We start from the raw sequence: 27,247 nt of genomic DNA on the forward strand, positions 1-27,247 counted from the left end.
GGTCAACAATTAAATGAAGAAGTTATGAATGTTCTTTATCCTAATGAAACTATCTTTGAAAATAATGAGGAAAATGATGATTTAGATGAAACGCAACCGGATTTAGATGATACACCTACTAGTCTTGTTAATAACTCAAATGATGTCCCGCCTGACCCTCTTGTAGTAACCTCTACCTTTAATAGACAACCTGCTAAACGGCCTGAAACATCTCTTGTTTGACACTTTTTTACTCAACTAAGAGAACAAAATAAGGCTAAGTGTAAAACTTGTGGGTCTCAACTAGTTCATAAATTTACTAGAGACCGTAGCGGTACGGGTAGTTTGAATTAGACACATATTGAAACACCCTAGAGATAAAGCTATATTTTTACAAATGAAAGTTGCGCAAGAGGGGGCGAGTGTAGATACTACGGTTAACCCTAGTACAAGTTCAAATCTAGTTTAATCGGGAATTAACACTATTACCGGTGGCATTTTATATTATGATCCAAATAGAGATCGTGAAGAATTGCCTACTGTTATGTGTTTACCCTATAGTTTTCCTTCTAACCCTCATTTTGTGCATTATATTAGAAGAGTTTTTAATCCTACTTATAAAGGATGACCTCGCGCAACCGTAAAGAGCGATATTTATAAATATAAACATGAATATGAACAATATTTGCGCTATTTATTTACTCATATAGATTGTCGCATTGCTATTACTACTGATATTGGTAGAAGTGGTAATGATTGTGATTATCTAATTGTTACAAGTCATTGGATAGATGAGGAGTGGATAATGCAAAAGTGCATTATTGCTTATAGAATAATTAATTCACGCCACATATGTAAGTTTATTGCTAACACGGTTGCAGATATTTGTAGATATTTTTGCATTAGAGATAAAATTATGTTGGTTTCAACAGATAATGCTTCTAGTAACACTAACGCTATAGACTTGCTTACAACCACACTAAATCCTGCATTTAGTAATATTTTTCATGTTAGATGTATTTGTCATATTTACCATTTAATCGTCGGTGCTGGTATGAAAGTTTGAAATGTAGAAATTGAAAAGGTTAAAATGGCTCTTAATTGGATATTTTATTCAAACCGTAGAAGTAAACTTAGAAACTATTTTAAAAATGTGATGAATTTGGCCTTAGAGAAAGAAAGGTTCCTAAACCTTGTCCAACTAGATGGAATTACATGTATGAAAGTTTAGTTGTTGCATATGAATATAGTAACCCAATAAGCGCAACGTATAATGCTCGTGTAGGTGATGATGATGATGATAAGCACCTTACAAATCAAGATTGGAGTAATGTTAAAATGCTTGTAGACTCTTTAGAACAATTTCATATTGCTACAAATGAATTATCTGGCCAATATTATCCTACTATTTCTAACTGTTTAGTTTATATTGCAGCACTTGTAGATTTATTTACTCAATTTTCAGAGGGTGGAGTAATTTATCAAGAAGCTATTAATTTTATGAAAGCTAAGTTTAAAAAATATTTTTTCCCTATCCCCCTATTTTTGTTGTTGTTGCATTGTTAAATCCTACAATGAAATTAGGAGGTCCTCACTTCTGGTATTCAAAACTTTATAACGCTTTATCACTTTCAGCTGAGGAATTTGCTACACTTGGAGATGCAAAAGCCTCAATTAAAATAAATGCTCAAACAATTTATAATGCTTATCAACTTGACTTAGATCAGGCTAGACCAAATGTTCCAACTCCTACTTCGTCTAGTTCGCAAGCATCTAAAAGAACTGCGGCCCTAAAAGCCCTTAGTTCTTGGACGGAGTTCAGGGGTTCTCAATGTGATAATTTTGGTGATAGTTCACAACTAAATGAGCTTCAAGTTTATTTGTCGCACGGACTTGAATCAGAGAATTCTGACGGCTCCTTCGATGTTTTGGAATGGTGGAAGGACAAACAAAAACACTATCCGGTTCTTTCAAGGATGGCTCGAGATATTTTAAGTGTTCAAGCTTTAACAGTGGCATCAGAGAGCGCATTCAGTCAAGCGAGACTTCAAATCGGTGATCATAGAGCGTCTATGAAGGAGAGCTTGGAAAAATCAGTACTCTTCATAGATTGGATCCGTTCGGAAAGAAGAAATTTTGGACTTGCAGAATCACAACCGAAGATAGATGAAGCTTATGAAGAAATGCTAGCGGAACTTGCGCAGGATGCTGCTTCGCCCGGAAGCGGTGATGAACAAACTTCTTTTCTACCACCAGCAACGGAAATTCCTCCGGACCTTGAAGGATTTATGAGATTTGTTAGAGATAATACATAGACTAACATGTAACTTGTATTTTGGCACATCTTCCTTAGTTTTTTTCCTTTTAATGGTGGTATTAGTACCTTGTTGTGCTCATTCCATTGGGGGGAGGAAGACTAAGAAAGATATTGCCATTTTTTGTTAATGTCGTAATAGTAAAATATATAAGACATTCCCTTGAATATTTCTTTGTAATTTATTTTGTGTTTAAATTTGATATAGTATATATTATATATCTAATACATATAAACTATATATATATATATATAAATATATATCTAATACATATAAACTATACCCAAAACTAAAAAAGCCCGTTAGGCCCACAGGCCCGACCCATTTAGCCCGGGACCATGTGGGCTTAGGACCACCGTGGGCCGGTTCCACACATTGGGACCGTTTGGCCCGGGACCGCCTCAGCCCGACCCACCTAAAGCCCAGGTCTGTTTGGACAGGCCCGTTTAGACCCGTTTAGCCCAGGCCCGGACCACAATACAACCTTAGATATATGAGTTGTAGCTTTTGTGTTTTGTCATATATCCCTCAGTCTTGTCCAATTCTCCAATTCCAAGGCTGTATTTCTTATTGAAGAAATACCTAATTTCATGATAATTCGAGTGAAGTTATTTATCATTAAATAAGCCATTTTTTTAGTGATACGAGCTAAAGGAAAGAACTACCACGAGGTTCTGACATAATTGGCTGGTCGGCACAAACTTAAGACAACCGCTAACCCATTATATTTGATTGCAAGTTATAGCCAAAAAAAATTTATATTGGCTACAACGAAACATTCGCTAACCCACCTTATTTTTTGTAAAAATTGTACGGGGCGCCTTATTTAGTCGCCCCCATTTAATCTATACCTATTTTTAAAAAAACTTTTAACTTGTACCCACTTTTTAAATAACTTCAGCTCCTTTCTCCTCCTCCTTCCCCTTTCTCCCCCTCCTTCTAATACTGGTATTGCTACTGTTGATTTAATTTATTCAACTCATCGCAATGTTTTCTCATATGTCCACCTAAAGTTTGGCCGAAAGCAAACTCTTCACCACAAAACGAACATTCATGTTTCTTAGGTTTAACAGTAGGTAACTCGTTAGGAAAAGTAGTCATCAACATGAGTTTAATAACTGTATTTTTATGACTTGCTCTGTGTACACCCAGTGCTTGAAACGAATCAAATTGTTTTTTTTTGCATGTTTTGCACTCAAAGATTTTACTACGTCCGCTTTTAGCCTGCATTTTTTTTTGGATGGAGTTTAAAATAACAAAACGAAAGACAAACAAGCAGAAGCTGAAGAAGAAAGAAAAGGATTGGAACACACAAGCACTAGAAAGAAAAGAGAACGAAATAACTTCAACTCTAGAGCTGAAGTTTCCCAGTTACAACATAAAAACTTCAGCTCTAGAGCTGAAGTTTCCTAGTTACAACACAAAAACTTCAGTTCTAGAGCTGAAGTTTCCCAGTTACAACACAAAAACTTCAGCTCTAGAGCTGAGCTTCAGGCCCGGCTACTAGAATGCTGAAGTTTTGCGTGATTGCCTTTGCTACTTCAGCCTCGTGTGCTGCAGTTATGCGAAAAAGTGGGTACGCTTGCAATTTTTTTTGCAAAGCGGGCACAAGTTAAAATGTGACACAAAAAGCGGGTATAGATACAAATGCCCTTTTTTTTATTCGGCCTCTTTGCTACACCCAGCTCCACCATCCAAACAATTATCATAACCCATCATAAATATCAATCTTTACTTTCTCAATTTGATAGTTCATATAGTAAGATTGATATTATATGCACTTAATAAATTTTATTTTTTGTCAATATATGGTTACACAGAGAGAAAAAAAAATTCGCAATACATGGCTGGCCGTTTTACTGTACATTATTTCATTGATAACGAAAAATTTTTAGTTGCCAAAAAAAAAATCAATTTTCTGTTTTGTGCCTTTCCTTTTAAGAATTGTGGAGTATACTCCTTTTCTTTGTTTTTTTAGAAATTAAATTTTTTATTTTTATAATACTACGTAAGCTCAAACATAGGATCTGGGGAGCATACTCCATTTGTTACAATTCCTAGATACACTAACAGATAATAAATAATTAAAAATTACAGTAAGACACATCACATCAATTATGTAATGACTGGTTTTACAAACGTATTGTCATTCAATATACAAAAAAGATTATCAATATACAAAAATAATATATAGATAGACTGTCACTATACAAAAAATATGTAAAATAGACTATCACTATATAATTTATATACTAAATAGACTGTCACTATACAAAAAAAAAAAACAAAATAGATATCACTATACAAATATATACAAAAAAAACTGTCACTATATAAAAAATATACGAAATACTATATACAAAATAGATTGTCAATGTACAATTTATATACAATAGACTATCACTATACAAAATATATACAAAATAGACTGTCACTTTACAAAAAATATACAAAATAGACATTTCAGGATAGTAGATGTAATATGTTTGGGCCGAAAGGGCATTTCGAGTCAAAAAAAATATGGGCTATTAAAATTTTGAGGGGTTATAGAGCCAGAAATCACTATTGTTTAGCGGCCATTAATTTCTTATAGCTATTGGATCGGTGCATCCACAAATTGTTTAGCGGCTATCACTATTGTTTGGTTAGGGTATTTTAGTATTGACCCGTTTGACATGGATGAAAATCAGGTGGCAATATTTAATTGGATATTTATTACACATCAGATTTGTGTATATACACGCGCTATATTTTATGCACTGGTTTCAACTTTTGTGTTAAAGTGATACATAAAAAATAGAATTGGAGGGCTAAAATGGAACAAGATTGAAATAGAGTGTCAAAATAAAAAATGGGGCCAAGTTGAATGAACTGTATCTGTATTTGGCGAATTCTAAAAGAAAGACTAGCTACAATTTTTGGTAAAAATTGCACGGGGCGCCCTATTTGGTCGCCCCCATTTAACTTATACCTATTTTTTTAAATTTTTTTAACTTGTACCCACTTTTTAAATAACTTCATCCCCCTTTCTCCCCCTCCTTCTCCTCTTTCGTTTTCTTCTTCTTTCTGCTGTTGTTGGTGCAAATTATTTTTTAGGTAAAATTTCTTTTACACTGTTGGTGCATAGAAGTTAAAACTTTCTTTTGTACCTTTATATGATTAAAAAAGAAATTATTTCCCATAGTTCCTTTTGTGAGTGGAAACTATGAAGATACCATTGTTAAGTGACGATGTTTTTGCATTTTAATCGTATTACGGAGCTCATTATTTGTTCTCGCAATCAGGGATGATTAATTTGCATTTATTTACTTCTATTTTTTGGGTTGTTTTGATAAATATTATTAAGGTGAAAGTTGTTTCTTGTAAAGCTAAATTGAGTATGTTAGCACATAAAAATTCTTGAGCCCGGTGCTGAGATTTTACCCCAAAAATTTTAACAAACTAGCAAGTTGTTTGATGGATGGATCCCTAGCTTATTTGAGTAGATCCTATTCTAAAGCTAGCTTCCAAATAACTTCAGTTCTAGATCTGAAGTTCGACAGTTACAAAATAAAAACTTCAGCTCTAGAGCTGAAGTTCGCCAGTTACAAAAACAAAAATTCGCCAGTTACAAACAAAAACTTCAGCTTTAGAGATGAACTTCAGGCCCGGCTACTAGAATGCTGAAGTTTTGCGTGATTGCCTTTGCTACTTCAGTCCCGTATGCTGAAGTTATGTGAAAAAGCGGGTACGCTTGCAATTTTTTTTACAAAGCGGACACAAATTAAAACGTGACATAAAAAACGGGTATAGATACAAATGCCCCCAATTTTTGTGGATGCACCGGTCCAATAGCAATTTTGCTGTTGTTACCATCTTATAGAAACTTTCATAAGAATGTTTTTACTTCAAAGATAAAGTAAACCGCCTTTATAACTTTTCTATAACTTATTATCTACAATAATATATATAGCACTAGATTTGATATCATAAGCTAAAAAGAAATTATTGTTAGCAAAACAAAAATAAAGTAATTTTGATCTTGTAAAGATGTAGTAGTCTATAGAGCACCATCAAAGAGTGTGATGGAACTCATCTAATTCCTCCATTTTTAATTAAAGGTCACAAATTTGAATCTTAAGAATGAAGAAAGTGATAGAGAATAATTTTTTGCTCGGGAGACCTTATGCAACACAAATTCAAAATAATTAGGTCAATGAATTTTGAATAAATACTAGGATAACGACATTGTTAATATGTGGATTGACTGATTTCGATATGTAACCTGAATTCATACGCACACAAAAATTTAAAAATTATCTGAATTCATGTTTTATGGTCCTAAAATGCCAAAAAACAAGAAACAATTCTAGCGAATGATGACTACTTTTTGTTAGGAAAAAAAATTATAACCGCACGAAACGAGTATAGATTTACTAGTTTTGAATAAACGAATGAAAAGAAAAAAGTTATTTGTTGAGCAAAACATAAGAGAGACATCAAAGTTTGTATTATCCAACGTGGCAGACCGTGGACCATAAATAGAATTTACAAATGCCTGTGTAGAAAGAGCAGCAACTATAGTATAGAAGAATAACAAACATGGCCGCATTGGGAATGAGCGGTCAGCTTCTTCCGGTGCTTCCCAAAGTCGCTGCCAAACACAATTCTCCGACCAAGAAGTATTCTTGTACTCTCAATGTAGCAGCTACTAAAGTCGAACACCACCAATCCATAGCAACAGTACCATATTTTTGGTCCAAGGTACTCCCTCTGGCAGTTGCAGTGTCGCTGGTCGCTCCCCTGTCTTCTTCGGCAATACCCTTTCTCGACTCCAAATCTTCTTCACTAGCTCCCACAACCCCATTTTCACAATCCAAGAACTTGCCTACCGGACTCGAAAATGGGTAATTTTCTGCACTCCGTATTTTATCATTTTAGCTAATCCTAATCAAGTTTATAATTATGTTGTTATCTGTTACGCCCTTTGAGGAAAGTCAAGTGGGCCATTAAATCTCTCTCATTGTGAAGTCGGAGGATTTTGTATAACTTATGGTAATTAAACTAGTAGTCCAATTATTTTTTTCACTCTCGTGCTATGCATGCTTTGTTTCTTTAATTGGTCAAATCATCGAAGAAATTGGTATCTGTAAAATGGGCTGATCCGTTTTGCTCGTTGCACGGTGCTATTGCGCCATCGATGGAATTTGGTGATCAAACATGTTTACATTGTAAGACTTTAAGCATCTAACCTAAAACTTTAAGGCAGAGGATGGACTGGTCCAACACCTTTATAAATTCATTTTAAAAATAACACAGTCATGTGGGACAATTAGTAACTTAAATTGGATTTTGGTGTTCACGGGTAAACGTGAATATGAACTTACAAGTGTGAGAATATGCTTACTAAATATTGGCTATGATACCTTGTATGACCATTTCATCTAAAAGTTTAAACCTTTTAGGTAAAGTTGTCATATAATTCAACATGATATCAGAGCATATATACTAAGGTTCTGAGTTCAAGTCTCACGTGAATTTCCACGTGCTTGGCCCGCATGTGATGAGACGTGCCAGAGACTAAAGTAAATAAATAAATGTGTCATGCCAAGTGTTTAAATTTTTAAATAAGTTTGTCCTGCGATTCAGTATGATATCAAAAATAAGGTATGAGATGGTGCAACTCTCACAATTACCTCTTCAAAAATAATATCAACATACTAGGGCGAAGAAAAAGAGTAGGCCAGCACATGAGATGCCTATTGTAGAAATCTGTCCCCTCCAACGGTTCAAGTTTTTTTATGTGGTCGTCCACAATTCAATAAGAAGGCACAACTAAGTTAATTTTGTCAACTGCTAGAGGTAAAATTTTGTCATTGTCCGCAGCTTAATGCACGCATTATCCATTATTCCGTTATGTTGAAGGAGTAGAATCCATAAATGATGATTGCAGGAAGATAGTCTAGTTGCGAACCTCCTCGGCTAAGAATGTTTACCAAGTATTGGTACTACTAGTTTGTAGCAGGTACCTCATGTACTCATCCTCAAATATGCTACTGTCACAAAGTCACTTCAATAGACAATGATATAGATTTTTTGGAATTCACCTAGTCCCTTAATGTCTATAGTGTTATTTGGTAATTCCAAATGTTATTTGAATCTGATTTTTTGTAGTTTTAGATACTGTATTAGGAACCGTCGTGTTAATTTAACTCCATAAGTAAAATATGCGATGCACTCCTTGCCTACTTGGTGATATAATGTTGCTAATTTAGCTTGCAAAGTACCATTCTTCTGTTCTCTTGCGTATATACAATTGAGGCAATTATCTAAAGCCAGGCTTCTGAATTAATTAAGGTTTACTTCTTCCATTGGCTTATGGTTTATAATGTCGCCTGCTATTGCAGAAAAATCAGACCTTGCCCTTCAGTTAATCCGGGGTGTGTATCGACAAATCCCCAGTCTTCTTCTTCTGCCTTCCCCTGGATGATTCCTCAAAATTCTACTGGCAATGCTATCATGGTAAAGAAGATGTAGACTTCCTGGACTTCCCATTGTCGATTCGATTTTGTTCTGATACCAAGCAATTGTCTGTCTGTTAAATTCTTCATCTGTTGCAGCAATTGCAGGACGCCATTTTGAAGACGCAGAAGAATGCAAAGATTCAAGTTATTGAAGATATCCCTGATGGTAATCATACTGAAACTAGATGCATCAAACACTGCACTTTACTCAATCGATATGCAATAGATGCCTGAAATGACTAGATAGATACAGATGAAACTGCAAAAAAGATCTCAAAGCGTTCAAATGAAATCAAGATATATTGAATATTTATTTCATCGAACATTGATTAATTAGAATTTAGGACTGAAAAGGAAAAATTCCTGTTTGCTGATGATGGAAACAACTGCATGCAGGAAAATATTTGCAGGCTGAGGTAGATGGGGGATTTGGTAGAGATGTTCTAGAATTTTTGGTGAAAGGAGATTCAGTTGCCTACAGAGCAATGGCCACAAAAGTGACTTATATATACCCATTTACTACAGCATTAGGAGATTCAAAAGGACAAGAAGAAAGAATGAAAAAGATCACAGAAGAGTTGGGCTGGTATGCACCAAGTCTTGACTCAATGGATTAGAATTATGATGTATATAAATAGCTACATGCACTAAGTTTTGTAGAGCAACTTGTGCACAGCGTAAGCCTTAATCAAAATAATTGTTTTTTTGTCCTGATCATTCATAAAAAAAAATTCTGCTATGTATCCTGGTTGGCACGCCACTTCTGCTGGGAAACAAATTGGACAATCTAGGAGTTTCTTTCTAAGTGTTATGATTTCATTGTTTTGTTATGTATAGAACTACTAGCAGAGCAATAGTCCATCTGTATCAATGAGTTAGTTTCTCTTTCTATTCTTTAGCATCCAAGGGTGTGGCTAGCTAAGTTGCTCGGACTCGGTTGTAGTTATCCGATACGGGTGCGGATCTATAGGTTAAATCCTTTATGATCCAAATTTTAAGATTAGGCGTACGTATCTAGCTACGGATACGGGTGCGGGGATTTGACTGAAAGTAATTTAAATATCTAAAAATTGAGTTATAAAAATATGTCTAAATTATGAGATATTATGTGAAAAACTTATGTGGTGCTTGTAGCGAGCAGGAAAAGGACTACAAGTTCACTAAACATAAGAAGTGAAGAACATTAACATTTGAATGAAGCTAATAAGATAACAGAAAAGCATTTCCTAACAATGATTGAGTAGTTTCTTTTTCTATCCTAATGCATAGGATGCTTCTGGTGTTGGAACTCAAATTTCTTTTGTGATTATTTGACCTCTTATTGCTCAAAAATAAGCATCAAGAGGAACACAATTACACAGTTATAGCTAATGATTTGCAGCTCTTTTTTTTTTTTTGGGAAAAGTACTTTATGGCAGTTAGGAGATGCGGTGAAAGTTTTGATATATTTTAAAAACTAACAATTTGACATTACTTGTTGAAGTGTGTGACCACATATACGAGTTTGCTTTTTTTTTTTTTAATGAACCAACTACGTGAAAATTCATTGACCTCTACTTACTATGCTCTCATTGTTAATTGTATGATCATCTCATCTGAAAGCTCCATAACAACCTTATAGGAGCTCATGCAAGTAAAAGCTTTGCTCCAGAAGAAAAGGAAAAACATTATAAGTTATTCACTATGGTTTTGAAGTGGTCCAGTGATCTTACACTCAATACTTAAAGAAACCAAAATTTCTGGCAGTAGTTGCAGTTTTAATGAAAAGGCCAAAGCTGTGTCAACCAAAAATATTATAGCAATTGGTCCTGGAGTTATCGTGGAACTGACTTATCATGAAAAATTAAATTTTATCAAGTTATCTTTACAAAATCAAAGGGTATTTCAACATCAAAAATTGTAGTATCAATTTCTAAATCAAGATGTTTAGGCAACTCGATATTACATAAATTGCGTCAAATATTGCTCTGAGATGAGATATATAGCTCTCCTGCGATTCAATGATCAAACACATATCTTGCTCTGTGATGTTTTCTCGCTAACAAAATTGATTTTAGCAGCAACCACCACCAAAGTTTGAAATCAACTTCTGTTAATGCTCGGGGGCTTCAAAGTTTATATTCTGCAGCTTCAGTCTCCTAGAAGCTTCTGTTTTTTGGATGTGTTCATGTAAGGCCTTATGACCCACTCTGTTTGAGCTTCATCCTGATCCATTGTTCCTAGTTTTATCTACAGAAAGGAAACAAGTAACTTGATCAGACACGACAGATGGAACGCTGATCAAGACTTTCAGCAAAACCAAAAGATATCACATGATGCTAACATAGCACGAAAGCTGTACATTATGTAATTGACATTCAATAAAGAGACAACACAAGCACTTGGAAACTTGCTATGGAAGAAAATCATGCATCTCGATGAGGCCATTATGTTCGACCATGTTATACTTTAAAATGGAGAGAATGATCTATTTAGAATCAGAAACTGTTAGGCACACAAAAGTTGAACTACACTGTAAGATGTAAATAGTATGAAGCGCTACTATTATCTTACATCAAATCATAAAATCAAATTGGATGTAAATTATAGAACTTTCAGAGATTAGAGGTAGATTAACTACTATATGGAATATGTTCTACCATATTTTTGGCCTGAGCTGGGTTATGCCACAGAATATGAGACAGGCACACATTAGTTGGAGTTTGTGGAAAGTTTATGGCCATCAAGAAAATCTGGTTGATGATTCCTACAGCTATTTTTTGGTGTTTATGGACAAATAGAATAGAAGATGTTTTGATGGCATCTCAATTCCAAATCACTCTCTCAAGGCAAAATGGCTACTTGAACTTTTTTGCAGTTTTGGGACTTTGTTAGTACTCTTGTCCTAGATTGACACTTTGTATAGGGTGCTTCTCTCTTTTGTTTTTGTCTTTTGTAACTAGGCCTTCTGTAACTATGTAAATATGCATTTGCATGATGCCTTTTTTTTTTTTTTTTTTTAATGAAACACCTTACTTCATAAAAAAAAACTACTACTATTATCTGGCACCAAATCAGAGAACTGCGAAAAAAGAAATATCAAACGCGGAGTTTGATATGTTCTTTCCTAACTTCAACCGTCCTCCACAATATCAATTTCAAAAGCGGAATCTTTAAGACCAAAACAATGATGTTAAACAATATGACAAATTTCACAAACAAGAGAAATAGATAGTTTCAAGTATCTTGAGTCTATAATCTAAGGCAATGGGGAGATTGACGAGAATGTTACTCATCATATTGGAGCGGGGTGGGTGATATGGAGGCTAAGTTCGAGGGTTTTGTGCGATAAGAATGTGCCACCTAGATTTAAGGGCAAGTTCTACTGGGTGGTGGTTAGACTGACTATGTTGTATGGAGCTGAGTGTTGGCCCGTCAAGAAATCCAATTTCTTGAAGATGAACGTAGCTGAAATGGGGATGTTGATATGGATGTAAAGACATACAAGGAAAGACAAGATTAGGAATAAAGTTATTAGGGACAAGGTGGGAGTGACCTCTATGGAGTACAAGTTGTGGGAATGAGGCTGGCAATGGTTCGAGCATGTGAAGAGAGAGACATAGATGCCCGGTCAGGAGGTGTGAGAAGTTGACCATGGCGGGCCCGAGGAAGGGCAAAGGTAGGCCAAAGAAGTATTGGGAAGAGGTGATTAGGCAGGACATGTCATTGCTTCACCTTACCGAGGACATGACCCACAATAGGAAGGTGTGGAGGTCGAGGATTAAGGTGGTACGTTGACAGGTAGTTGTGAGTTTCTCCTAGGCTTATTAGTAGTACTAGTATTAAATCTGTATTCTCTTATTCCTGGTTCTTTATTACTTGTCATGTCATTCGCTTCCATTACCCTATTACATTACTGTTGCTATTGCTTGTTGCTTTATTTTTATTGTTCCTTGAGCCGATGGTCTATCGAAAACAACATGCGATTAAACAGGGTTTGTTTGTTGCTGTTGTTGTTCACAAACAAGAGAAATCACAGATTAATAAACTCATGGAGACAAGGGTCCAATACCACTTACAGTCTAGTTACTTGACATCCATTATCATGATACAGATACGAGAGCCTGCAGCACTTTTTTCTTTTTTTATCATTCCGAAATTTTCTATAAGGAATATGTAGATTTGAAAAATGACAACCCCCCCCCCCCACAATACAACGAGGAAAATTATATAGATATGTCGGTCTGCTAATAAACTTAGATAAGCTATAACACAGTTTCAGAATTATGCATAAACACGGATGCGGACAAGAATGATGAATCAAGTCTCATTTGAATTGTGGTTACCTGGTAAAGCCGTAGTTCAAATCGAGGACCAACCTCTTTCAGCTCAATTGATTTTGGACCTCCGTGCTTTTCATAGATGTGATGTCTGCATGTTTCGATCAAATTTAGTACCAAGCAAGGAGGAAAAGAAGAAGCTGTATATTTGGTAAATGATCAAAACTTAACCTCCTTTTCAACTATCCTCTCTGCCAATCAGAAAAGGCCCTTCTCTTTTTTTCCCTGTAATGCTTAGGTCTATATAAAAGGTTCTTTGACAACACAAAGGATAGCCTAGTGGTAAGGACCCTCCACCTCCAACCATGAGGTTGGTGGTTTGAAACAATCAAGAGAGTAAAGTGGTAAAAGCTACTGTTATATTCCTGGTTATGATATTTAACCAGGATACGCCTTGTCATAATCCATTTGTATTGTCTATTTTAACTTTTTGAGACGCAGAATTATGGTGCATATCATGGATCTTGCCACCTTTCTATTTGTTAGAATATTTCAGGCAAATCCATGTACGCCACCATGACAGAACTAAACAAAGGTTAGCGATTTTCTAAAAGATTCACTATGCTAAGCTTGCCAGAACAAAAGTGTAGAATCTAATGACTGAAACAACTAACAGAGACATCCTTGAAATGATGGACTTTGAAAAAGAAATAAAATGTTACCAAAAAGAAAAAATAATAGAACATGGTCGGGTGCAATCTATTGAAACAGAAGTCAGATATATATCTACTTGTTTAAGGATAGCCAATGCCAAAGATACACTTTACAAGCTTCATTCTGCTCGTATGACACCATTAATTTTTAAGTAATTTAACTACTACAAACAAGAAACTAACCTGAATGAAATGTAGTCTGACTGATTAGCAAATGTGATAATACGTTTTGTATCAGGCTTGGGTACTGGAAACAAATGCTTTAGGATGTTAACTGTCCTCTCACCAAGCTGCATGATCAAAGTACTCCTGGTTAGTATAGAACAGTATATTAGATGCCACACTAAGAATACAAAGACTCCAGACATTCATATATTACTAAAACTTCTAGGATTGGATTGTTTGCAGACATAAGCGACCAAATTAAAAACTCTTGATGTCAATATGTCACCAACTGGGAGCCACTGTGAAGCTATAAACTTTAATATGGAGATAACATAGAATTCTTGTTTCTTTTGTTAATATGCCTAGCAAGTCCATTGGAAATGCATGAAAAAAATGATAGGTTTTACTCTTCATCAAAAAAGGATGTTAGGTATAACCTTTGTTGAAAATTTGTCAAAAATAAGATGTGGGTACGCCTCAGGCATGGTTCCAATAGATTTTTTGTCCTTTATATCATGTCTCGTGACCTGCATGAAAATGGTTGAATGAGGACATCATCTGCACCTCTTCACAGCCAGCATAAGACTTCTGGAACTATATAAGGGAAGAGTAAGACCACTTACCACATTGAGCAATCCAAAGTAGGCAGTTGGACCAAATGGCAGATGGCTAATGATAATACCATCAGGCACACCACGATGCTCATGGACCAAAATTACATCTGTAAAATCATGAGCTCGGCAGGTTTCAATTATTTCTGATATAACCTGCAAAAAGAGGAAAAAGAGACTAAAATGCAAACACATAATAAGTGTATAAAATAGGACTAAATACGTATGCAAGTACATAAAAGTTATGAAGTGCTTAAGCCAAATCATTTTCCCCGTTGAGAAAAAGAAACGTCCAGAAGACGAAGAGTCACAGCAATTTCTTTACAAAAAAAAATATGTGACATCCATTGCCATGTGCTCTCTTCTTTTTATATTCTATTAATAAGTGCGACTGAAATATGTCCTTGCCCTAGTGGAGTAAAATACGGGCCACTTCAATTTTTCTGAAGCAAAGACACAAAGCTGATACAGGTTACTTCAATTCCTTACCTTTTATTTTCATGTAATAGAATGGAGTAGAGACTATTAGAATAAAACAACACAAAAAAAATAATGTCTTCGAGAGACAGCAGAGAGAGCTGCCCAGCTGCCTATACTATTGGCTTGTCCCAAGAAACACTTAACCAAAGTGCCAAACCTTGTAAATTTTGTTTGTGATCAGTAAAACCTTGTGAAATAAACATGCCAATTGTAAAGTGTTCTCCAAAATGCCCCATTTTCTGCCAAGTATAACAGGAGATTGACATATAAACAACAGAGAGAGAGAGAGAGAGGATTATCATCGTTCAAACTAGCATGTAGGAGGATCGATCCAATTTCTTCCCTTTTATCTTGATGTTCCTTTATTTTTAAATAACAGGGAGGTATTCCACTTGCTTGTGTGCACCTCAACTAATCCACTAGATGAGTCGAATAAGTCCACTAGTCCATCAATGGAAATTCGATAGAACGCTCAAGTGAGGAAGTCACAATCCATTGAATAAGATCGGCTCAAGGTGATGCCCAACTCTATCCACCAGGGCTTACGAATGGGAAGAAATCACATAAGGTATTTTGCTGCTCTGATGGGATTTGAACCTTGATCTCTCATGCCCGTTTCTTACTGCTAGGCCACACCCTTGGGTGCTGATCTTCCCTATTTTATGCTCAGTAGAAGAACGGACTGACATGGAAAGTAAAACAAGGGAGAGAAGATCAATCTCAAAACTCTAGCATTTAAGATTCTGATTTGTTTTCTTCCCACCAAAGAGGAAGGATTATGTTAACAGGTTTCTCAAAAATCATAGTGATACTACATTTTATTGTAACATATATGATATTCCCAAGTCCCAACCACATAAAGAGCCAAGGTTAAAGGAAGTGAGGAACAGTATCAAAATTGAACTAGTATGCGACAGTGCAAAAACAATTAGCTTCCTTAAATACACATTATCACTAACTAAATCTTCCCAAGTACAATGGAATAAGTTTAAAGAAGGTCAAGTTTCAAGATGGAAAAGCATCCAGTAAAGATTATTAAGCTGACTAAACCCCAGCATTAGGTTGAACATGTCCATGCAGATACAAATATGTACATATACCAATAAGTCCAAACTGTAATTTACACTAAAGGAACACCTCGTCCTATTCTTAGAGACAAAATAGCTCCAATTCTAAATATTATGAAACTCTTAAGCTATAATGCTCCAAAAACCATCACTAGTTAGCTCATAATGCATTAAAGCATCAAACAAGAATAGACTTCACAATAGTAAACCAACCTGACCACCACGGTTCATCCGCTGAGCATTAGGGAACACAATTTTCAATTCCTGTCTCCATACAACAACAGGGGAAAAAATAAAGAGAAGGACAACAAGAGAAATCATTACCTTGAAACAATATATTTATCAAATAAATGACTGATAAAACCGGGGAGGGTGGGGGTGGGGTGGGGGTGGGGGGTGTTAGGGGACTAGGTTAGATAGGTACACCAACCTTGACAAACTGAGTAAGAGGAGCACTAGGATTTCTTGAAGTGGTAAGCAAAATTTTGGGATCTTTTTCAGTTGCATTAGCATATTCGTCATCAATAGTTGATCGAGGTACTGCATCAACATCATTAAAAAAGATAAAGGACTAGTCCTAGCAAATACATAGCACGTACAACTCAACAAGTAACGTAATTGGAAACCACCTCATCTCCATCTGGAATACTTATCTCAAAAGAACAAAGAGAAAGAAAGAGAGAGCAAGAGAGAGAGAGAGAGAGAGAGCATGACAAAAAATACAGCATTAAAGGAACAATAACTGTAAAGGTTATAGGTTCCAATCGCAGAGTCTTTAACACCAAAAGGCAGTTGTCTAGAGCAAAGAAACTTCCATTCAGGGACTGGCTCTACAACAAATCCTAAAACAACTCCTTTTTTTCTTTTCTTTTTTATTTATTTATTTTATATGGTTGATAAATCAAAATTGAGATCATGGAACTTCTCCTTTCTTCCATAAGGTCCACATAACCCCGGCGGACGACAGCAAACAGCATGTATCTATGTTCCCGAGGGACATTAACTTGCACCATAGGAAGACACCGCCCATTGAATGCCAAAACAACCAAAAAGTTCTGGCAACTTGGCAATGAAGCAGAATGACCTATAGTTGATTTTAGCCAAAAGGCGGAGAAAGGTATTCTAAGTCTGATACTATAAGCTGAAGAAAAAGGTAAGAAATGATCATCCACCACAGGACAGAGAATATGATTTTGAAACATGAGATCCATTTAAGTGAGGAACAATAGGCAAAGGATATGGAGCAGAATATAGAGAAAGATGAAGAAAGAGCCATAGCAGGAATCAACTGGGTTCAAGAAAGGAAAAAGATCGCCATGTTGAACTTCTTTAACCACACAAGGTGCAGCTGTTAAGGAGATAGTTCATGTTTAATGTTTCCACAATTCCTTGGCTCTTCCCTGGCCTTGTGTTTTAGGGTAACAATGAGGTTAGGGACAACTTTTCAAGTAAGCCAAGACATTCAAACAGCACAAAGTGTAGGAGGCAAATCATATCTAATATATAATGCATTTCACGACAGATCTACACTTTATAAAGGAGAACTATGCCAAAATTTACATAGCTTCTCTATGATGGGAATTTGATTTTCATAGAAGGTACTCTAATTTTTTGACCTACTGATACTAAGACAAATTATAGGCAGAAGTAAAAGTGAATAAGGCATGTAATCCCCTTTCTCATGCATTTCCGGCATCTAATAATTTCCAGTTTATTTTATGTTCCATATCCTTCTATCATCTGTCATGACACTCCTCATTGCTTCTCTCTTACCTTCCCTTTCATACTCTACAACTATAAAAATTTATATCACATAAGAAGACCAAATAAATTCCTCTTCATGGCATTCAGTCACTTAAGCTGACCAATGTTCCACAATTTTCAATCAACAAAGCACTATTTCTCCAAGCCTATAGATGTTATAAAATTGCATAAAGTGGATGAAGTTTGAGACGTTTTATTGACTCAGCTAGGATTTGAACCCTTATATCCCACGATTCATTTCAGCTTCATTGTACATTAAGTCACACCCTTGGTGTTAATATTTGCCACAAATCCATATTTTGGCCTTCAAGTTATTTATATCAATCATTTTAAACAAATTCCAGTAAACATGGCACTTCTTTTCCTATTCTAGACATCTTCCATTCCCAATTCAATCAAGTATACCAAATAACCAAGACATGTAGCAGGATCCCAAAACAAGGGCAAAAGCAAAAAGGGAATTAACATACCAGCAGTATTTTCATCTTCAAGGTCGATTTCTTTGCGAATAGCAGCCTCTTCATTCCTGAGCTCAGTTGGAATCGGTTTTCCCTCTGAAATCGTTAATAAAGAAGGTTAAAAAAGTTCAAAATTTTTGTCATTTATTGAGTGTGAAAACTAACCCTCCAAAGCTTCTTTGATTTTGCGTTTCTTCTCATAGAGCAAACGCTCCTTCCCTTCTAAGCTTTTCCTGTAAAGGTACTCTCTTCGCAACCTAATGTTCCTTCTATGCATGGCTTCCAAGTCGTTTTCGAGATTTTCTGGTAGTAGGGTTTAAGAGTAGGGGAAATGGTTTTGTATAATCTTCAGATAGCATAGCCGCAATTTGGCATTTGCAGTACTTCTATATTAGGTAAAATTCCTGTTGTATCCCTGCCACCATAATTTTGCCTGCTTCAGCCTCCTGCTTTGTGCGAAATTCGCCCATTTTCTCCTCCTTTGTCGCTTAACCCTTGTGGTACTTTTTGCTTTCATAAATTGAATACCAATTTCTGGAATATAACGTGATAATTTAATAGGAAATTGAGGTTTTGGCTGAATTTTTTGCAGTTTCATATTTGTTCCACTAAGATAATCACATGATTGAAAGGTTAATTTTACTGTTCTATTTCTTCACCTTCATATGGGTGACTGATTATTTTGTTTCAGGGTTCTTATTAGTTTGTTGTTCCAGTTTTTGTTGTTTGTGAAACTCAATCAAATGCTTCAAAAGAAAATGATTATCCAACAATTTTACATCTTTCTTTGTATTTGAAGGTTTTGTCATTTTTTAAATTGGGGATTCAGAATGGACAGCCTCTAACTTTCTTGTTTTTGAGCCACAATTCTAAATCTACTTCTGTTCCAAAAAATCCAAAATAATCGAAATTCGATTTGGATTTGCCCAAACTATGCACACCGCTATTTATGTTAGTTAAGAGAAAGACCATTTAGGTAGTTTTGCACCCACCGCTTACAACTTATTTAGATTGTTGTTACATGTCGTTTTATAATGTATAGTATTGTATTGTATTGCATTGTATTATTTAATAAATACAAAGTTTGTATTATTTGCCGTCATTTCATGATGTCACGCACTAACAATATGAAAAATTAACTTGTAATATTACAAGAAAAAAATAGGACACGGAGTAAAATTATTATATAAATAAGGCAAATGATAAAATATGATTATTTAATAATAAGGACGTGCAAGATGAGAGAAAAAAAATAAGGAAACGACAGCACTACATTAAAATCCGTAGTTTCATAGAGTGACACTTTTCGTCGTTACGTAACAATGGATTTAACGATAAGATACAATAAAATTTAAGTAACAATCAAAACAAATATTATATTTAAAGTAATAATACGATACAATACAATAGGTAAACAACCATCCAAACAAGCTATTAATTTTGCTCTGCTTCACCATCTTACTTTCTACAAAATTCGCCCATCTTCTCCTTTGTCGTTTAACCATGTAATTTTTACGGTGCTTTTTTGCTTTCATGTGGCCATACTGTCCAAATGCCTAGCCTAATATGTTCTCTTGCCACTGATAGCTTTAACGCATGCCCAGTATATGTGTCCAACCTGATTGATTTCTAATCATTAAGTTTATATATAACTGGTTACTTATACCTTTTTCTTGTTATGAGTCTATGCCTTAAATTCTTGTGAGGAATTAATTTATGCCCAGAATTTGTCCAAATAAACTACTTTCCTGTCAAGTCCTTCATGTACAATATGCTATTTTCTTAGAGTCAATTCATGAGGAACCTATATGCTAATACCATCCCAACCAGGTCTTTTTGTTGTTTGTAAACTCTAATGTCATGCTATCACTCTATGCTCACTGATTGCCTAAGACTACTAGGAGGAATCTCATCATATTCAACTTATTCTCCCTATATGGTCAACTGGATAGTCCTAATGCATGTTTGACATGTTAGTCTGGAGTTAATGTGTCTTCCCACCATGATACCTTTGGACTTGGGGATCTTTGTGTTACACTCATCACGATTAGGTTTTCTATTGATTGTTTGCTTGTCTGTTTGTTATATTGTCATTCCCTAACTATGACTCTATTTGACCTTCATAAATTAGACTCCTTTTAAGGCTAATTATGGACCATGCTCTATTATGAACTCATTTGGCATGTGCATCTTGTATATGTTTACCATGTAGCCCCAAATGACCTGTTTACCCTAACTCTCTCTCAATGTGTTGTTCATGCTCAGCATACTATCCCCTGCTAAGTGATTGAATCCGTAATGTTAGTTTGCCATATCAAATTTGCCATGTTAAAGCTAAGCGCTGTTGATTCTCTTAGTTTTCATGTTCTTTTGTTTAATCAATCATGTCATGCTTGCTTCTAAAATACACTTTCCTGTAAATTTTGTTATCTAGTCGCTGTTAGTAGGTCCCAGAATCTTTTAAGTGATTATTTTGTGTGGTTTGTTAGTTTGGACATTTGGGCCAATGCCGAGCCGGTTCCGATGCTTGTTATACATGTGGACATCCAGGGCATATGATGCGAGATTGACCAAATAGAGATTCTGGGGGTATGGCGCAACCGACAAATTTAGCAACAGGATCAGCTATGTCTGTGCATCCTTCAGGGCACGAGTCTCAATCTTCGGCTGGTAGAGGTCGAGGCAGAGGTAGAGGGTCCAGTTCAGGTGGTAACCAGAATCGTATCTATGCGCTAGCAGGTCGACAGGACTAAGAGTCCTCACCAGACGTTGTGACAGGTATGTTGACCATTTGTTCTCACGATGTTTATGCCTTGATAGACCCAGGATCTACTTTAACATGTATTACCCCATTTGTCACGAGGAAATTTGGTATAGTGCTTGAAATACTAAGTGATCCTTTTGCGGTATCTACACCATTCGGAGAATCAATTATCGCTAGATGCGTTTACCGAGGTTGTACGATATCAGTTTGTGGTCATCAGACCTCAGCCGACCTAGTTGAACTAGAGATATTGGATTTCGATGCTATCATGGGCATGGATTGGTTGGCAGCTTGTTATGCCACAGTTGATTGTCGCGCAAAGACAGCTAGATTTCATTTTCCAGGTGATCCAGTCCTTGAATTGGTAGGTAATACAGCGACACCTAGAGGCAAGTTTATTTCCTATCTGAAGGCGAGGAAAATGATCGCAAAAGGGTGCATTTATCATATTGTGCGAGTTAAAGATGCAGATGTTGAGATACCTACACTTCAGTCTATTCCAGTAGTAAAGGAGTACACAGATGTATTTCCAGATGAACTTCCAGGTATTCCTCCAAAGCGAGAGATTGATTTTGGCATCGATTTGCTTCCGGGGATGCAACCAATTTCCATCCCTCCGTATAGAATGGCACCTGCCGAATTGAAGGAGTTCAAGGAGCAGATAAAAGATTTACTGGACAAAGGTTTCATTAGACCCAGTACCTTACCATGGGGTGCACCGGTACTATTTGTACGGAAGAAAGACGGCTCGCTGAGGATGTATATCGATTATAGGCAACTGACAAGGTAACTATTAAGAATAAGTATCCACTTCCAAGGATAGACGACTTGTTTGATCAGTTGCAGGTAGCTAGATGCTTTTAAAAAATAGATTTGAGGTCAGGGTACCAACAGGTCAGAGTTCGGGAGAAAGATATTCCCAAGACAGCCTTCAGGACTCGATATGGCCACTTTGAGTTCCTTGTCATGTCTTTCGGGTTGATGAATGCGCCTGCCATATTTATGGACTAGATGAATAGCCTATTTCGGCCATATTTAAACTTGTTCGTGATAGTCTTTATTGACGATATTCTAGTTTATTCACGTTCAGAGGATGAGCATGTGGACCACCTGCGAGCGGTACTCCAAACCCTCAGAGATAATAAATTGTATGCTAAGTTTGCTAAGTGTGAGTTCTGGTTGAAGTCTATAGTATTCTTGGGGCACATTGTATCCGATGGAGGTATAAAGGTAGACACTTAGAAGATTGAGGCTGTGAAATCCTGGCCTAGACTTACCACTCCGATAGAGATTCGTAGCTTTCTAGGCTTAGCATGATACTACCGGAGGTTTGTAGAGGGTTTTTCTTCTCTTTCAGCACCATTAACAAAGCTGACGCATAAAGCGACTAAGTTTCAGTGGATAGAGGCCTGTGAGTAGAGTTTCCAAGAGCTTAAGAACAGGTTGACCTCAGCGCCACTTCTAGCACATCCAGAAGGTCCAGATGGTTATGCCATGTATTGTGATGCCTGAGGTGTCGGGTTAAGATGTGTCCTGATGCAACATGGGAAAGTAATTGCATATGCTTCAAGGCAGTTAAAGAAGCATGAGCGAAATTATCTGACCCACGACCTCGAATTAGCTGCGGTTGTTCATGCACTTAAGATATGGCGGCATTATTTCTATGGTGTTCATGTTGATGTGTTCACAGGTCATAAAAGCCTGCAATATATCTTAGAGCAAAAAGAGTTGAATTTGCAACAAAGGCGATGGCTTGAGTTATTGAAAGATTACGATATTACCATTCTTTACCATCCAGGGAAAGCTAATGTTATAGCAGATGCCTTAAGTCGTTGATCTATGGGTAGCTTAGCACATGTAGAGGTCGAGAAAAGACAATTAACAAGAGAGATTCATCAATTGGCTTGTTTGGGGGTTCGGTTAGTAGACTCTGGCAATGGAGGAGTTGTACTCCAAAATATTGCAAAATCATTTCTCATAGCTGAAGTAAAGGAGAGGCAGTACGAGGATCCAGAGTTAGTCAAATTGAGAAAGCGGGTTCCATAATCGAAGAAGCTGTTGTTAGAACTCAAAGGAGATGGGGTTCTCAGATACAGGGGTCATTTGTGTGTTCCAGGTGTAGCAGGGCTACGAGACAGGATTATGTCAGAGGCACATTATTCATGGTATTCCATTCACCCTGGGTCGACAAAGATGTATCATGACATTAAGGATGTGTATTGGTGGAACGATATGAAGAAGAACATTGCTGAGTATGTCGCTCAATGCCCTAGTTTCTAGCAGGTGAAAATAGAGCACCAAAAGCTCGGAGGGCTAATGCAGACTATAGAGATCCCGACATGGAAATGGGAGGCGATAAACATGGACTTTATCGCAGGTTTACCTCGTTCCCATCATAAGTTTGATTCCATATGGGTGATAGCCAACAGGCTCACAAAATTATCTCATTTCCTACCGGTTAGATCTATATATATAGTAGAGGATTATGCAAAATTATACATTAAGGAGATAGTGCGACTACACAGAGTACCCGTATCTATTATATCTGACTGTGGGGACATATTCACAACACATTTTTGGAGGTTATTTCAGAAATATCTAGGGACTCAAGTGAATCTCAGCACAACCTTTCATCCACACACTGATGGACAGGCCAAGCGCATGATTCAGACGCTCGAGGATATGTTACGATCATGTGTTCTAGATTTTAAAAGAAGTTTGGATGAACATCTACCTCTTATCGAGTTTACATATAATAACAGTTATCACTCCAGTATCCAAATATCCCCGTATGAGGCTTTGTATAGGCACAGGTGCATATCTCCTATAGGGTGGTTTGATGTTGGAGAATCTGGGTTACATGCGCCAGGCCTGGTTCAGCAGGCCATAGAAAAAGTAAAGCTTATCCGGTAGCGACTGCTGATAGCTCAGAGTCGTCAGAAGTCATATTCTGACGTGCGGCGATGAGATTTAGAGTTCAGGGTTAATGACTGGGTGTTCTTAAAGGTGTCACCTATGAAGGGTGTGATGTGGTTTGGCAAGAAAGGCAAACTTAGCCCCACAATATATTGGGCCTTATAGGATCATTCAGATAGTGGACAAAGTAACTTATGAGTTAGAATTGCCCTAGAAGTTGGAGTCTGTCCATCCGGTTTTTCACGTATCTATGTTACAGAAGTACATCAAAACCAATGTGATCATGACATTGTAGGTGCTTGCGATGGGACGGATGCGACTTCCCTCAGTTGGTTTGGGTGGCATAGCCCGTTGCATAAGTCCCCCCTTTTTTATGCATTTCTTTAGTCTTTAGGGAGCCAAAACTTGACTTTACTAAACTAATAAATAAGGCTCGCGCTAGGCGCTTACCTTTTTTGGCTGTAGGGTTGGGGTGGCTTGCTAGGTGAGACTTATAGAAAGAAAGGACGTTACAGAGGATTTGTCATACGAGGAAATTCTGGTTGCCATCCTAGACCAACAAATCCGCAAGCTACAGAATAAGGAGGTTGCCTCCGTGAAAGTATTTTGGAGGAACAACAATGTGGAAGAAATAACTTGGGAGGCCGAGGAAGACATGAAGTCTAGATATCACTACTTATTTCCATCTCCATAGAAGGGTCCAACTGAGACATCATAACCATAAAGTACGTGTATAGAATTTTGTGTTAGTTATTGTCGTTGGTCATGTGAGGCCATTGTCGTTATTCATAATTGTGGTCCTGTGTGGCGTTGGGTTATTAAGTTTATACAGGGAGAGTTGGTAGTAGTGTTGTTACAAAGGCAACCCTGCCAAAGTTATATAGATCACGGGGAGTTGAACATTCAAGGACGAATGTTTCTAAGGGGTAAAGAATGTGACATCTCACGTTTTTCGTACGTTAAAGTTTCGTTTTCAGTTAATTACATAAACTCGGGAATGAGATTATCCTGAGGTTAGCATATTTATGCTATTTATAACAAGCAATAGGTAAGTGCCATAAAGGTAAAGGGTACACGAACTAAAGAAAACAAGTTTCGTTGAAGGTTGTCGATTTGGGATAAAACACGGTCCAAGCTATAATACCCGATATTTATGGACTATTACCATACAAGGTACCTTATGACCATAATAGTATGATGTATAAAGTATATTAAAATAAATAGTATTTTTAGGTAATTTGAGATAATTCTTAATCATACGGGTAATTGGTTAATTACCGGGTAAGGGGACATTACCTAATCACCTAATAAGTGGATAAGAATTTCATAATTCCCACCCCACCCCCACGTGGCAGAAAGACACTACTATGGACTATGACACTTAGTCATAGTGGCTTAGTGTCCATTTAAAGTTACAAGGCACTTACGGGTAAGTAAGTGTAAGACCTTATAATACTTAGTTTCATAATATTACAAGATTTAATTGTCTTCCTCAAAATCCTATTCCAGACATTTTCAAACTAGAATTGATTTCATAGACATTACGTTCAAACTCCATCCAGCAAGATTTCAATAAAATTATTGCAACCAAACAATTCCAACGAGAATTGTTAGAACCATAGCAGGGAAATATGAGTGTTCGAGAGTATAGTCTCCGTTTTCAGTACTTACCGCGAGAGATCCGACAGGCCTGACTCGATCAGTTTCCAGCCCTCAAGCAGGGAAATATGAGTGTTTGAGAGTATAGTCTTCGTTTTGACTCATTGGCCAGATATGCACCATCCATAGTTTCTACTATGTGGGATAGGATCCACAGGTTTATAGCAGGGTTGGCCCTAAAGTTGACTGAGGCATGTGCCACCGTTGCATTATAGGATAGTATGGATATCTCCCGGATTTAGGCATTTGCCAAGAATATAGAGAGGGGTAGGCATCAACAACAAGGTATGGAGAGGACTGAGTCAGGGCAGCGTAAGAGGATGAGATTTGCCAGGTCTCAGGAGCAGTCTTAGGGTAGTTACAGGCCCCAGTACTTCGAACGGCCACCTAGACCTCCGCCACCTCAGCTATAGGGTTACATGTATGACTGCTATACTCAGTCAGAACCAGGTGAGAGCTCCCAGGCGTCAAGTTTTGCAACGACAACGAGGTTCGAGGCAGATAGGGCCATTTCCGCTGCGGTGTGCCATCTATAGTCGAGGACACTTGGGCTAATGCTGAACCGGTTCTGATGCTTGTTATACATGTTGATGTCCAGGGATTAAGATGTGAGATTGCCCAAATAGAGATTCTGGGAGTATGGTGCAACCAGCAAATTCAACAATATGATCAGCTATGTCTGTGCATCCTTTAGGGCGCGAGTCTCAATCTTCGGCTGGTAAATGTCGAGGCAGAGGTAGAGGGTCCAGTTCAGGTGGTAACCAGAATCGTATCTATGCGCTAGCAGGTCGACAAGACTAAGAGTCCTCACTCGACGTTGTGATAGGTATGTTGACCATTTGTTCTCACGATGTTTATGCCTTGATAGACCCAAGATCTACTTATTATGTATTACCCCATTTGTCGCGAGGAAATTTGGTATAGTGCTTGAAATACTAAGTGATCCTTTTGCGGTATCTACACCGGTCGGAAAATCAATTATCACTAGATGCGTTTACCAAGGTTGTACGGTATCAGTTTGTGGTCGTCAGACCTCAGCCAGCCTAGTTGAACTAGAGATGTTGGATTTCGATGCTATCATGGGCATGGATTGGTTGGTAGCTTGTTATGCCACAGTTGATTGTCGAGCAAAGACAGCTAGATTTTATTTTCCAGGTGAGCCAGTCCTTGAATGGGTAGGTAATACAGCGACACCTAGAGGCAGGTTTATTTCCTATCTGAAGGAGAGGAAAATGATCGCAAAAGGGTGAATTTATCATATTGTGAGAGTTAAAGATTCAGATGCTGAGATACCTACACTTCAGTCTATTCCAGTAGTAAAGGAGTACGCGAATGTATTTCCAGGTATTCCTCCAGAGCGAGAGATTGATTTTGGCATCGATTTGCTATCGAGGACACAACCAATATCCATCCCTTCTTATAGAATGGCACCTGTCGAATTGAAGGAGTTCAAGGAGCAGTTAAAAGATTTACTGGAGAAAGGTTTCATCAGACCCAGTACCTCACCATGGGGTGTACCGGTACTATTTGTCCGGAAGAAAGACGGCTCGCCGAGGATGTATATCGATTATAAGCAACTGAACAAGGTAACTAT

General features: G+C 37.1%; 2 protein-coding genes across 2 annotated transcripts; one reads left to right on the forward strand and one right to left on the reverse strand.

Annotated features, from left to right (window-relative positions):
* Positions 1 to 6,838: 6,838 nt before the first annotated feature.
* Positions 6,839 to 9,602, forward strand: LOC104221787 (thylakoid lumenal 17.9 kDa protein, chloroplastic). The gene is made up of 4 exons (XM_009772921.2): positions 6,839 to 7,180; positions 8,681 to 8,795; positions 8,894 to 8,963; positions 9,194 to 9,602. The coding sequence occupies exons 1-4, from the start codon at positions 6,876 to 6,878 to the stop codon at positions 9,412 to 9,414; spliced, it is 711 nt and encodes a 236-aa protein (XP_009771223.1). The 5' UTR covers positions 6,839 to 6,875; the 3' UTR covers positions 9,415 to 9,602.
* A 1,025-nt stretch (positions 9,603 to 10,627) lies between these two features.
* LOC104221786 (uncharacterized) lies at positions 10,628 to 18,712 on the reverse strand. The gene is made up of 9 exons (XM_009772919.2): positions 18,480 to 18,712; positions 18,327 to 18,410; positions 16,523 to 16,632; positions 16,306 to 16,356; positions 14,558 to 14,701; positions 14,372 to 14,461; positions 13,953 to 14,059; positions 13,123 to 13,207; positions 10,628 to 11,026 (listed from the first exon to the last, which is right to left on the reverse strand). Exons 1-9 carry the CDS (start codon positions 18,589 to 18,591, stop codon positions 10,928 to 10,930), a joined length of 882 nt encoding a protein of 293 aa, XP_009771221.1. The 5' UTR covers positions 18,592 to 18,712; the 3' UTR covers positions 10,628 to 10,927.
* Positions 18,713 to 27,247: the final 8,535 nt, after the last annotated feature.

Source organism: Nicotiana sylvestris, chromosome 3 (genome assembly GCF_000393655.2).
Source record: "Nicotiana sylvestris chromosome 3, ASM39365v2, whole genome shotgun sequence".
Taxonomy (NCBI): domain Eukaryota; kingdom Viridiplantae; phylum Streptophyta; class Magnoliopsida; order Solanales; family Solanaceae; genus Nicotiana; species Nicotiana sylvestris.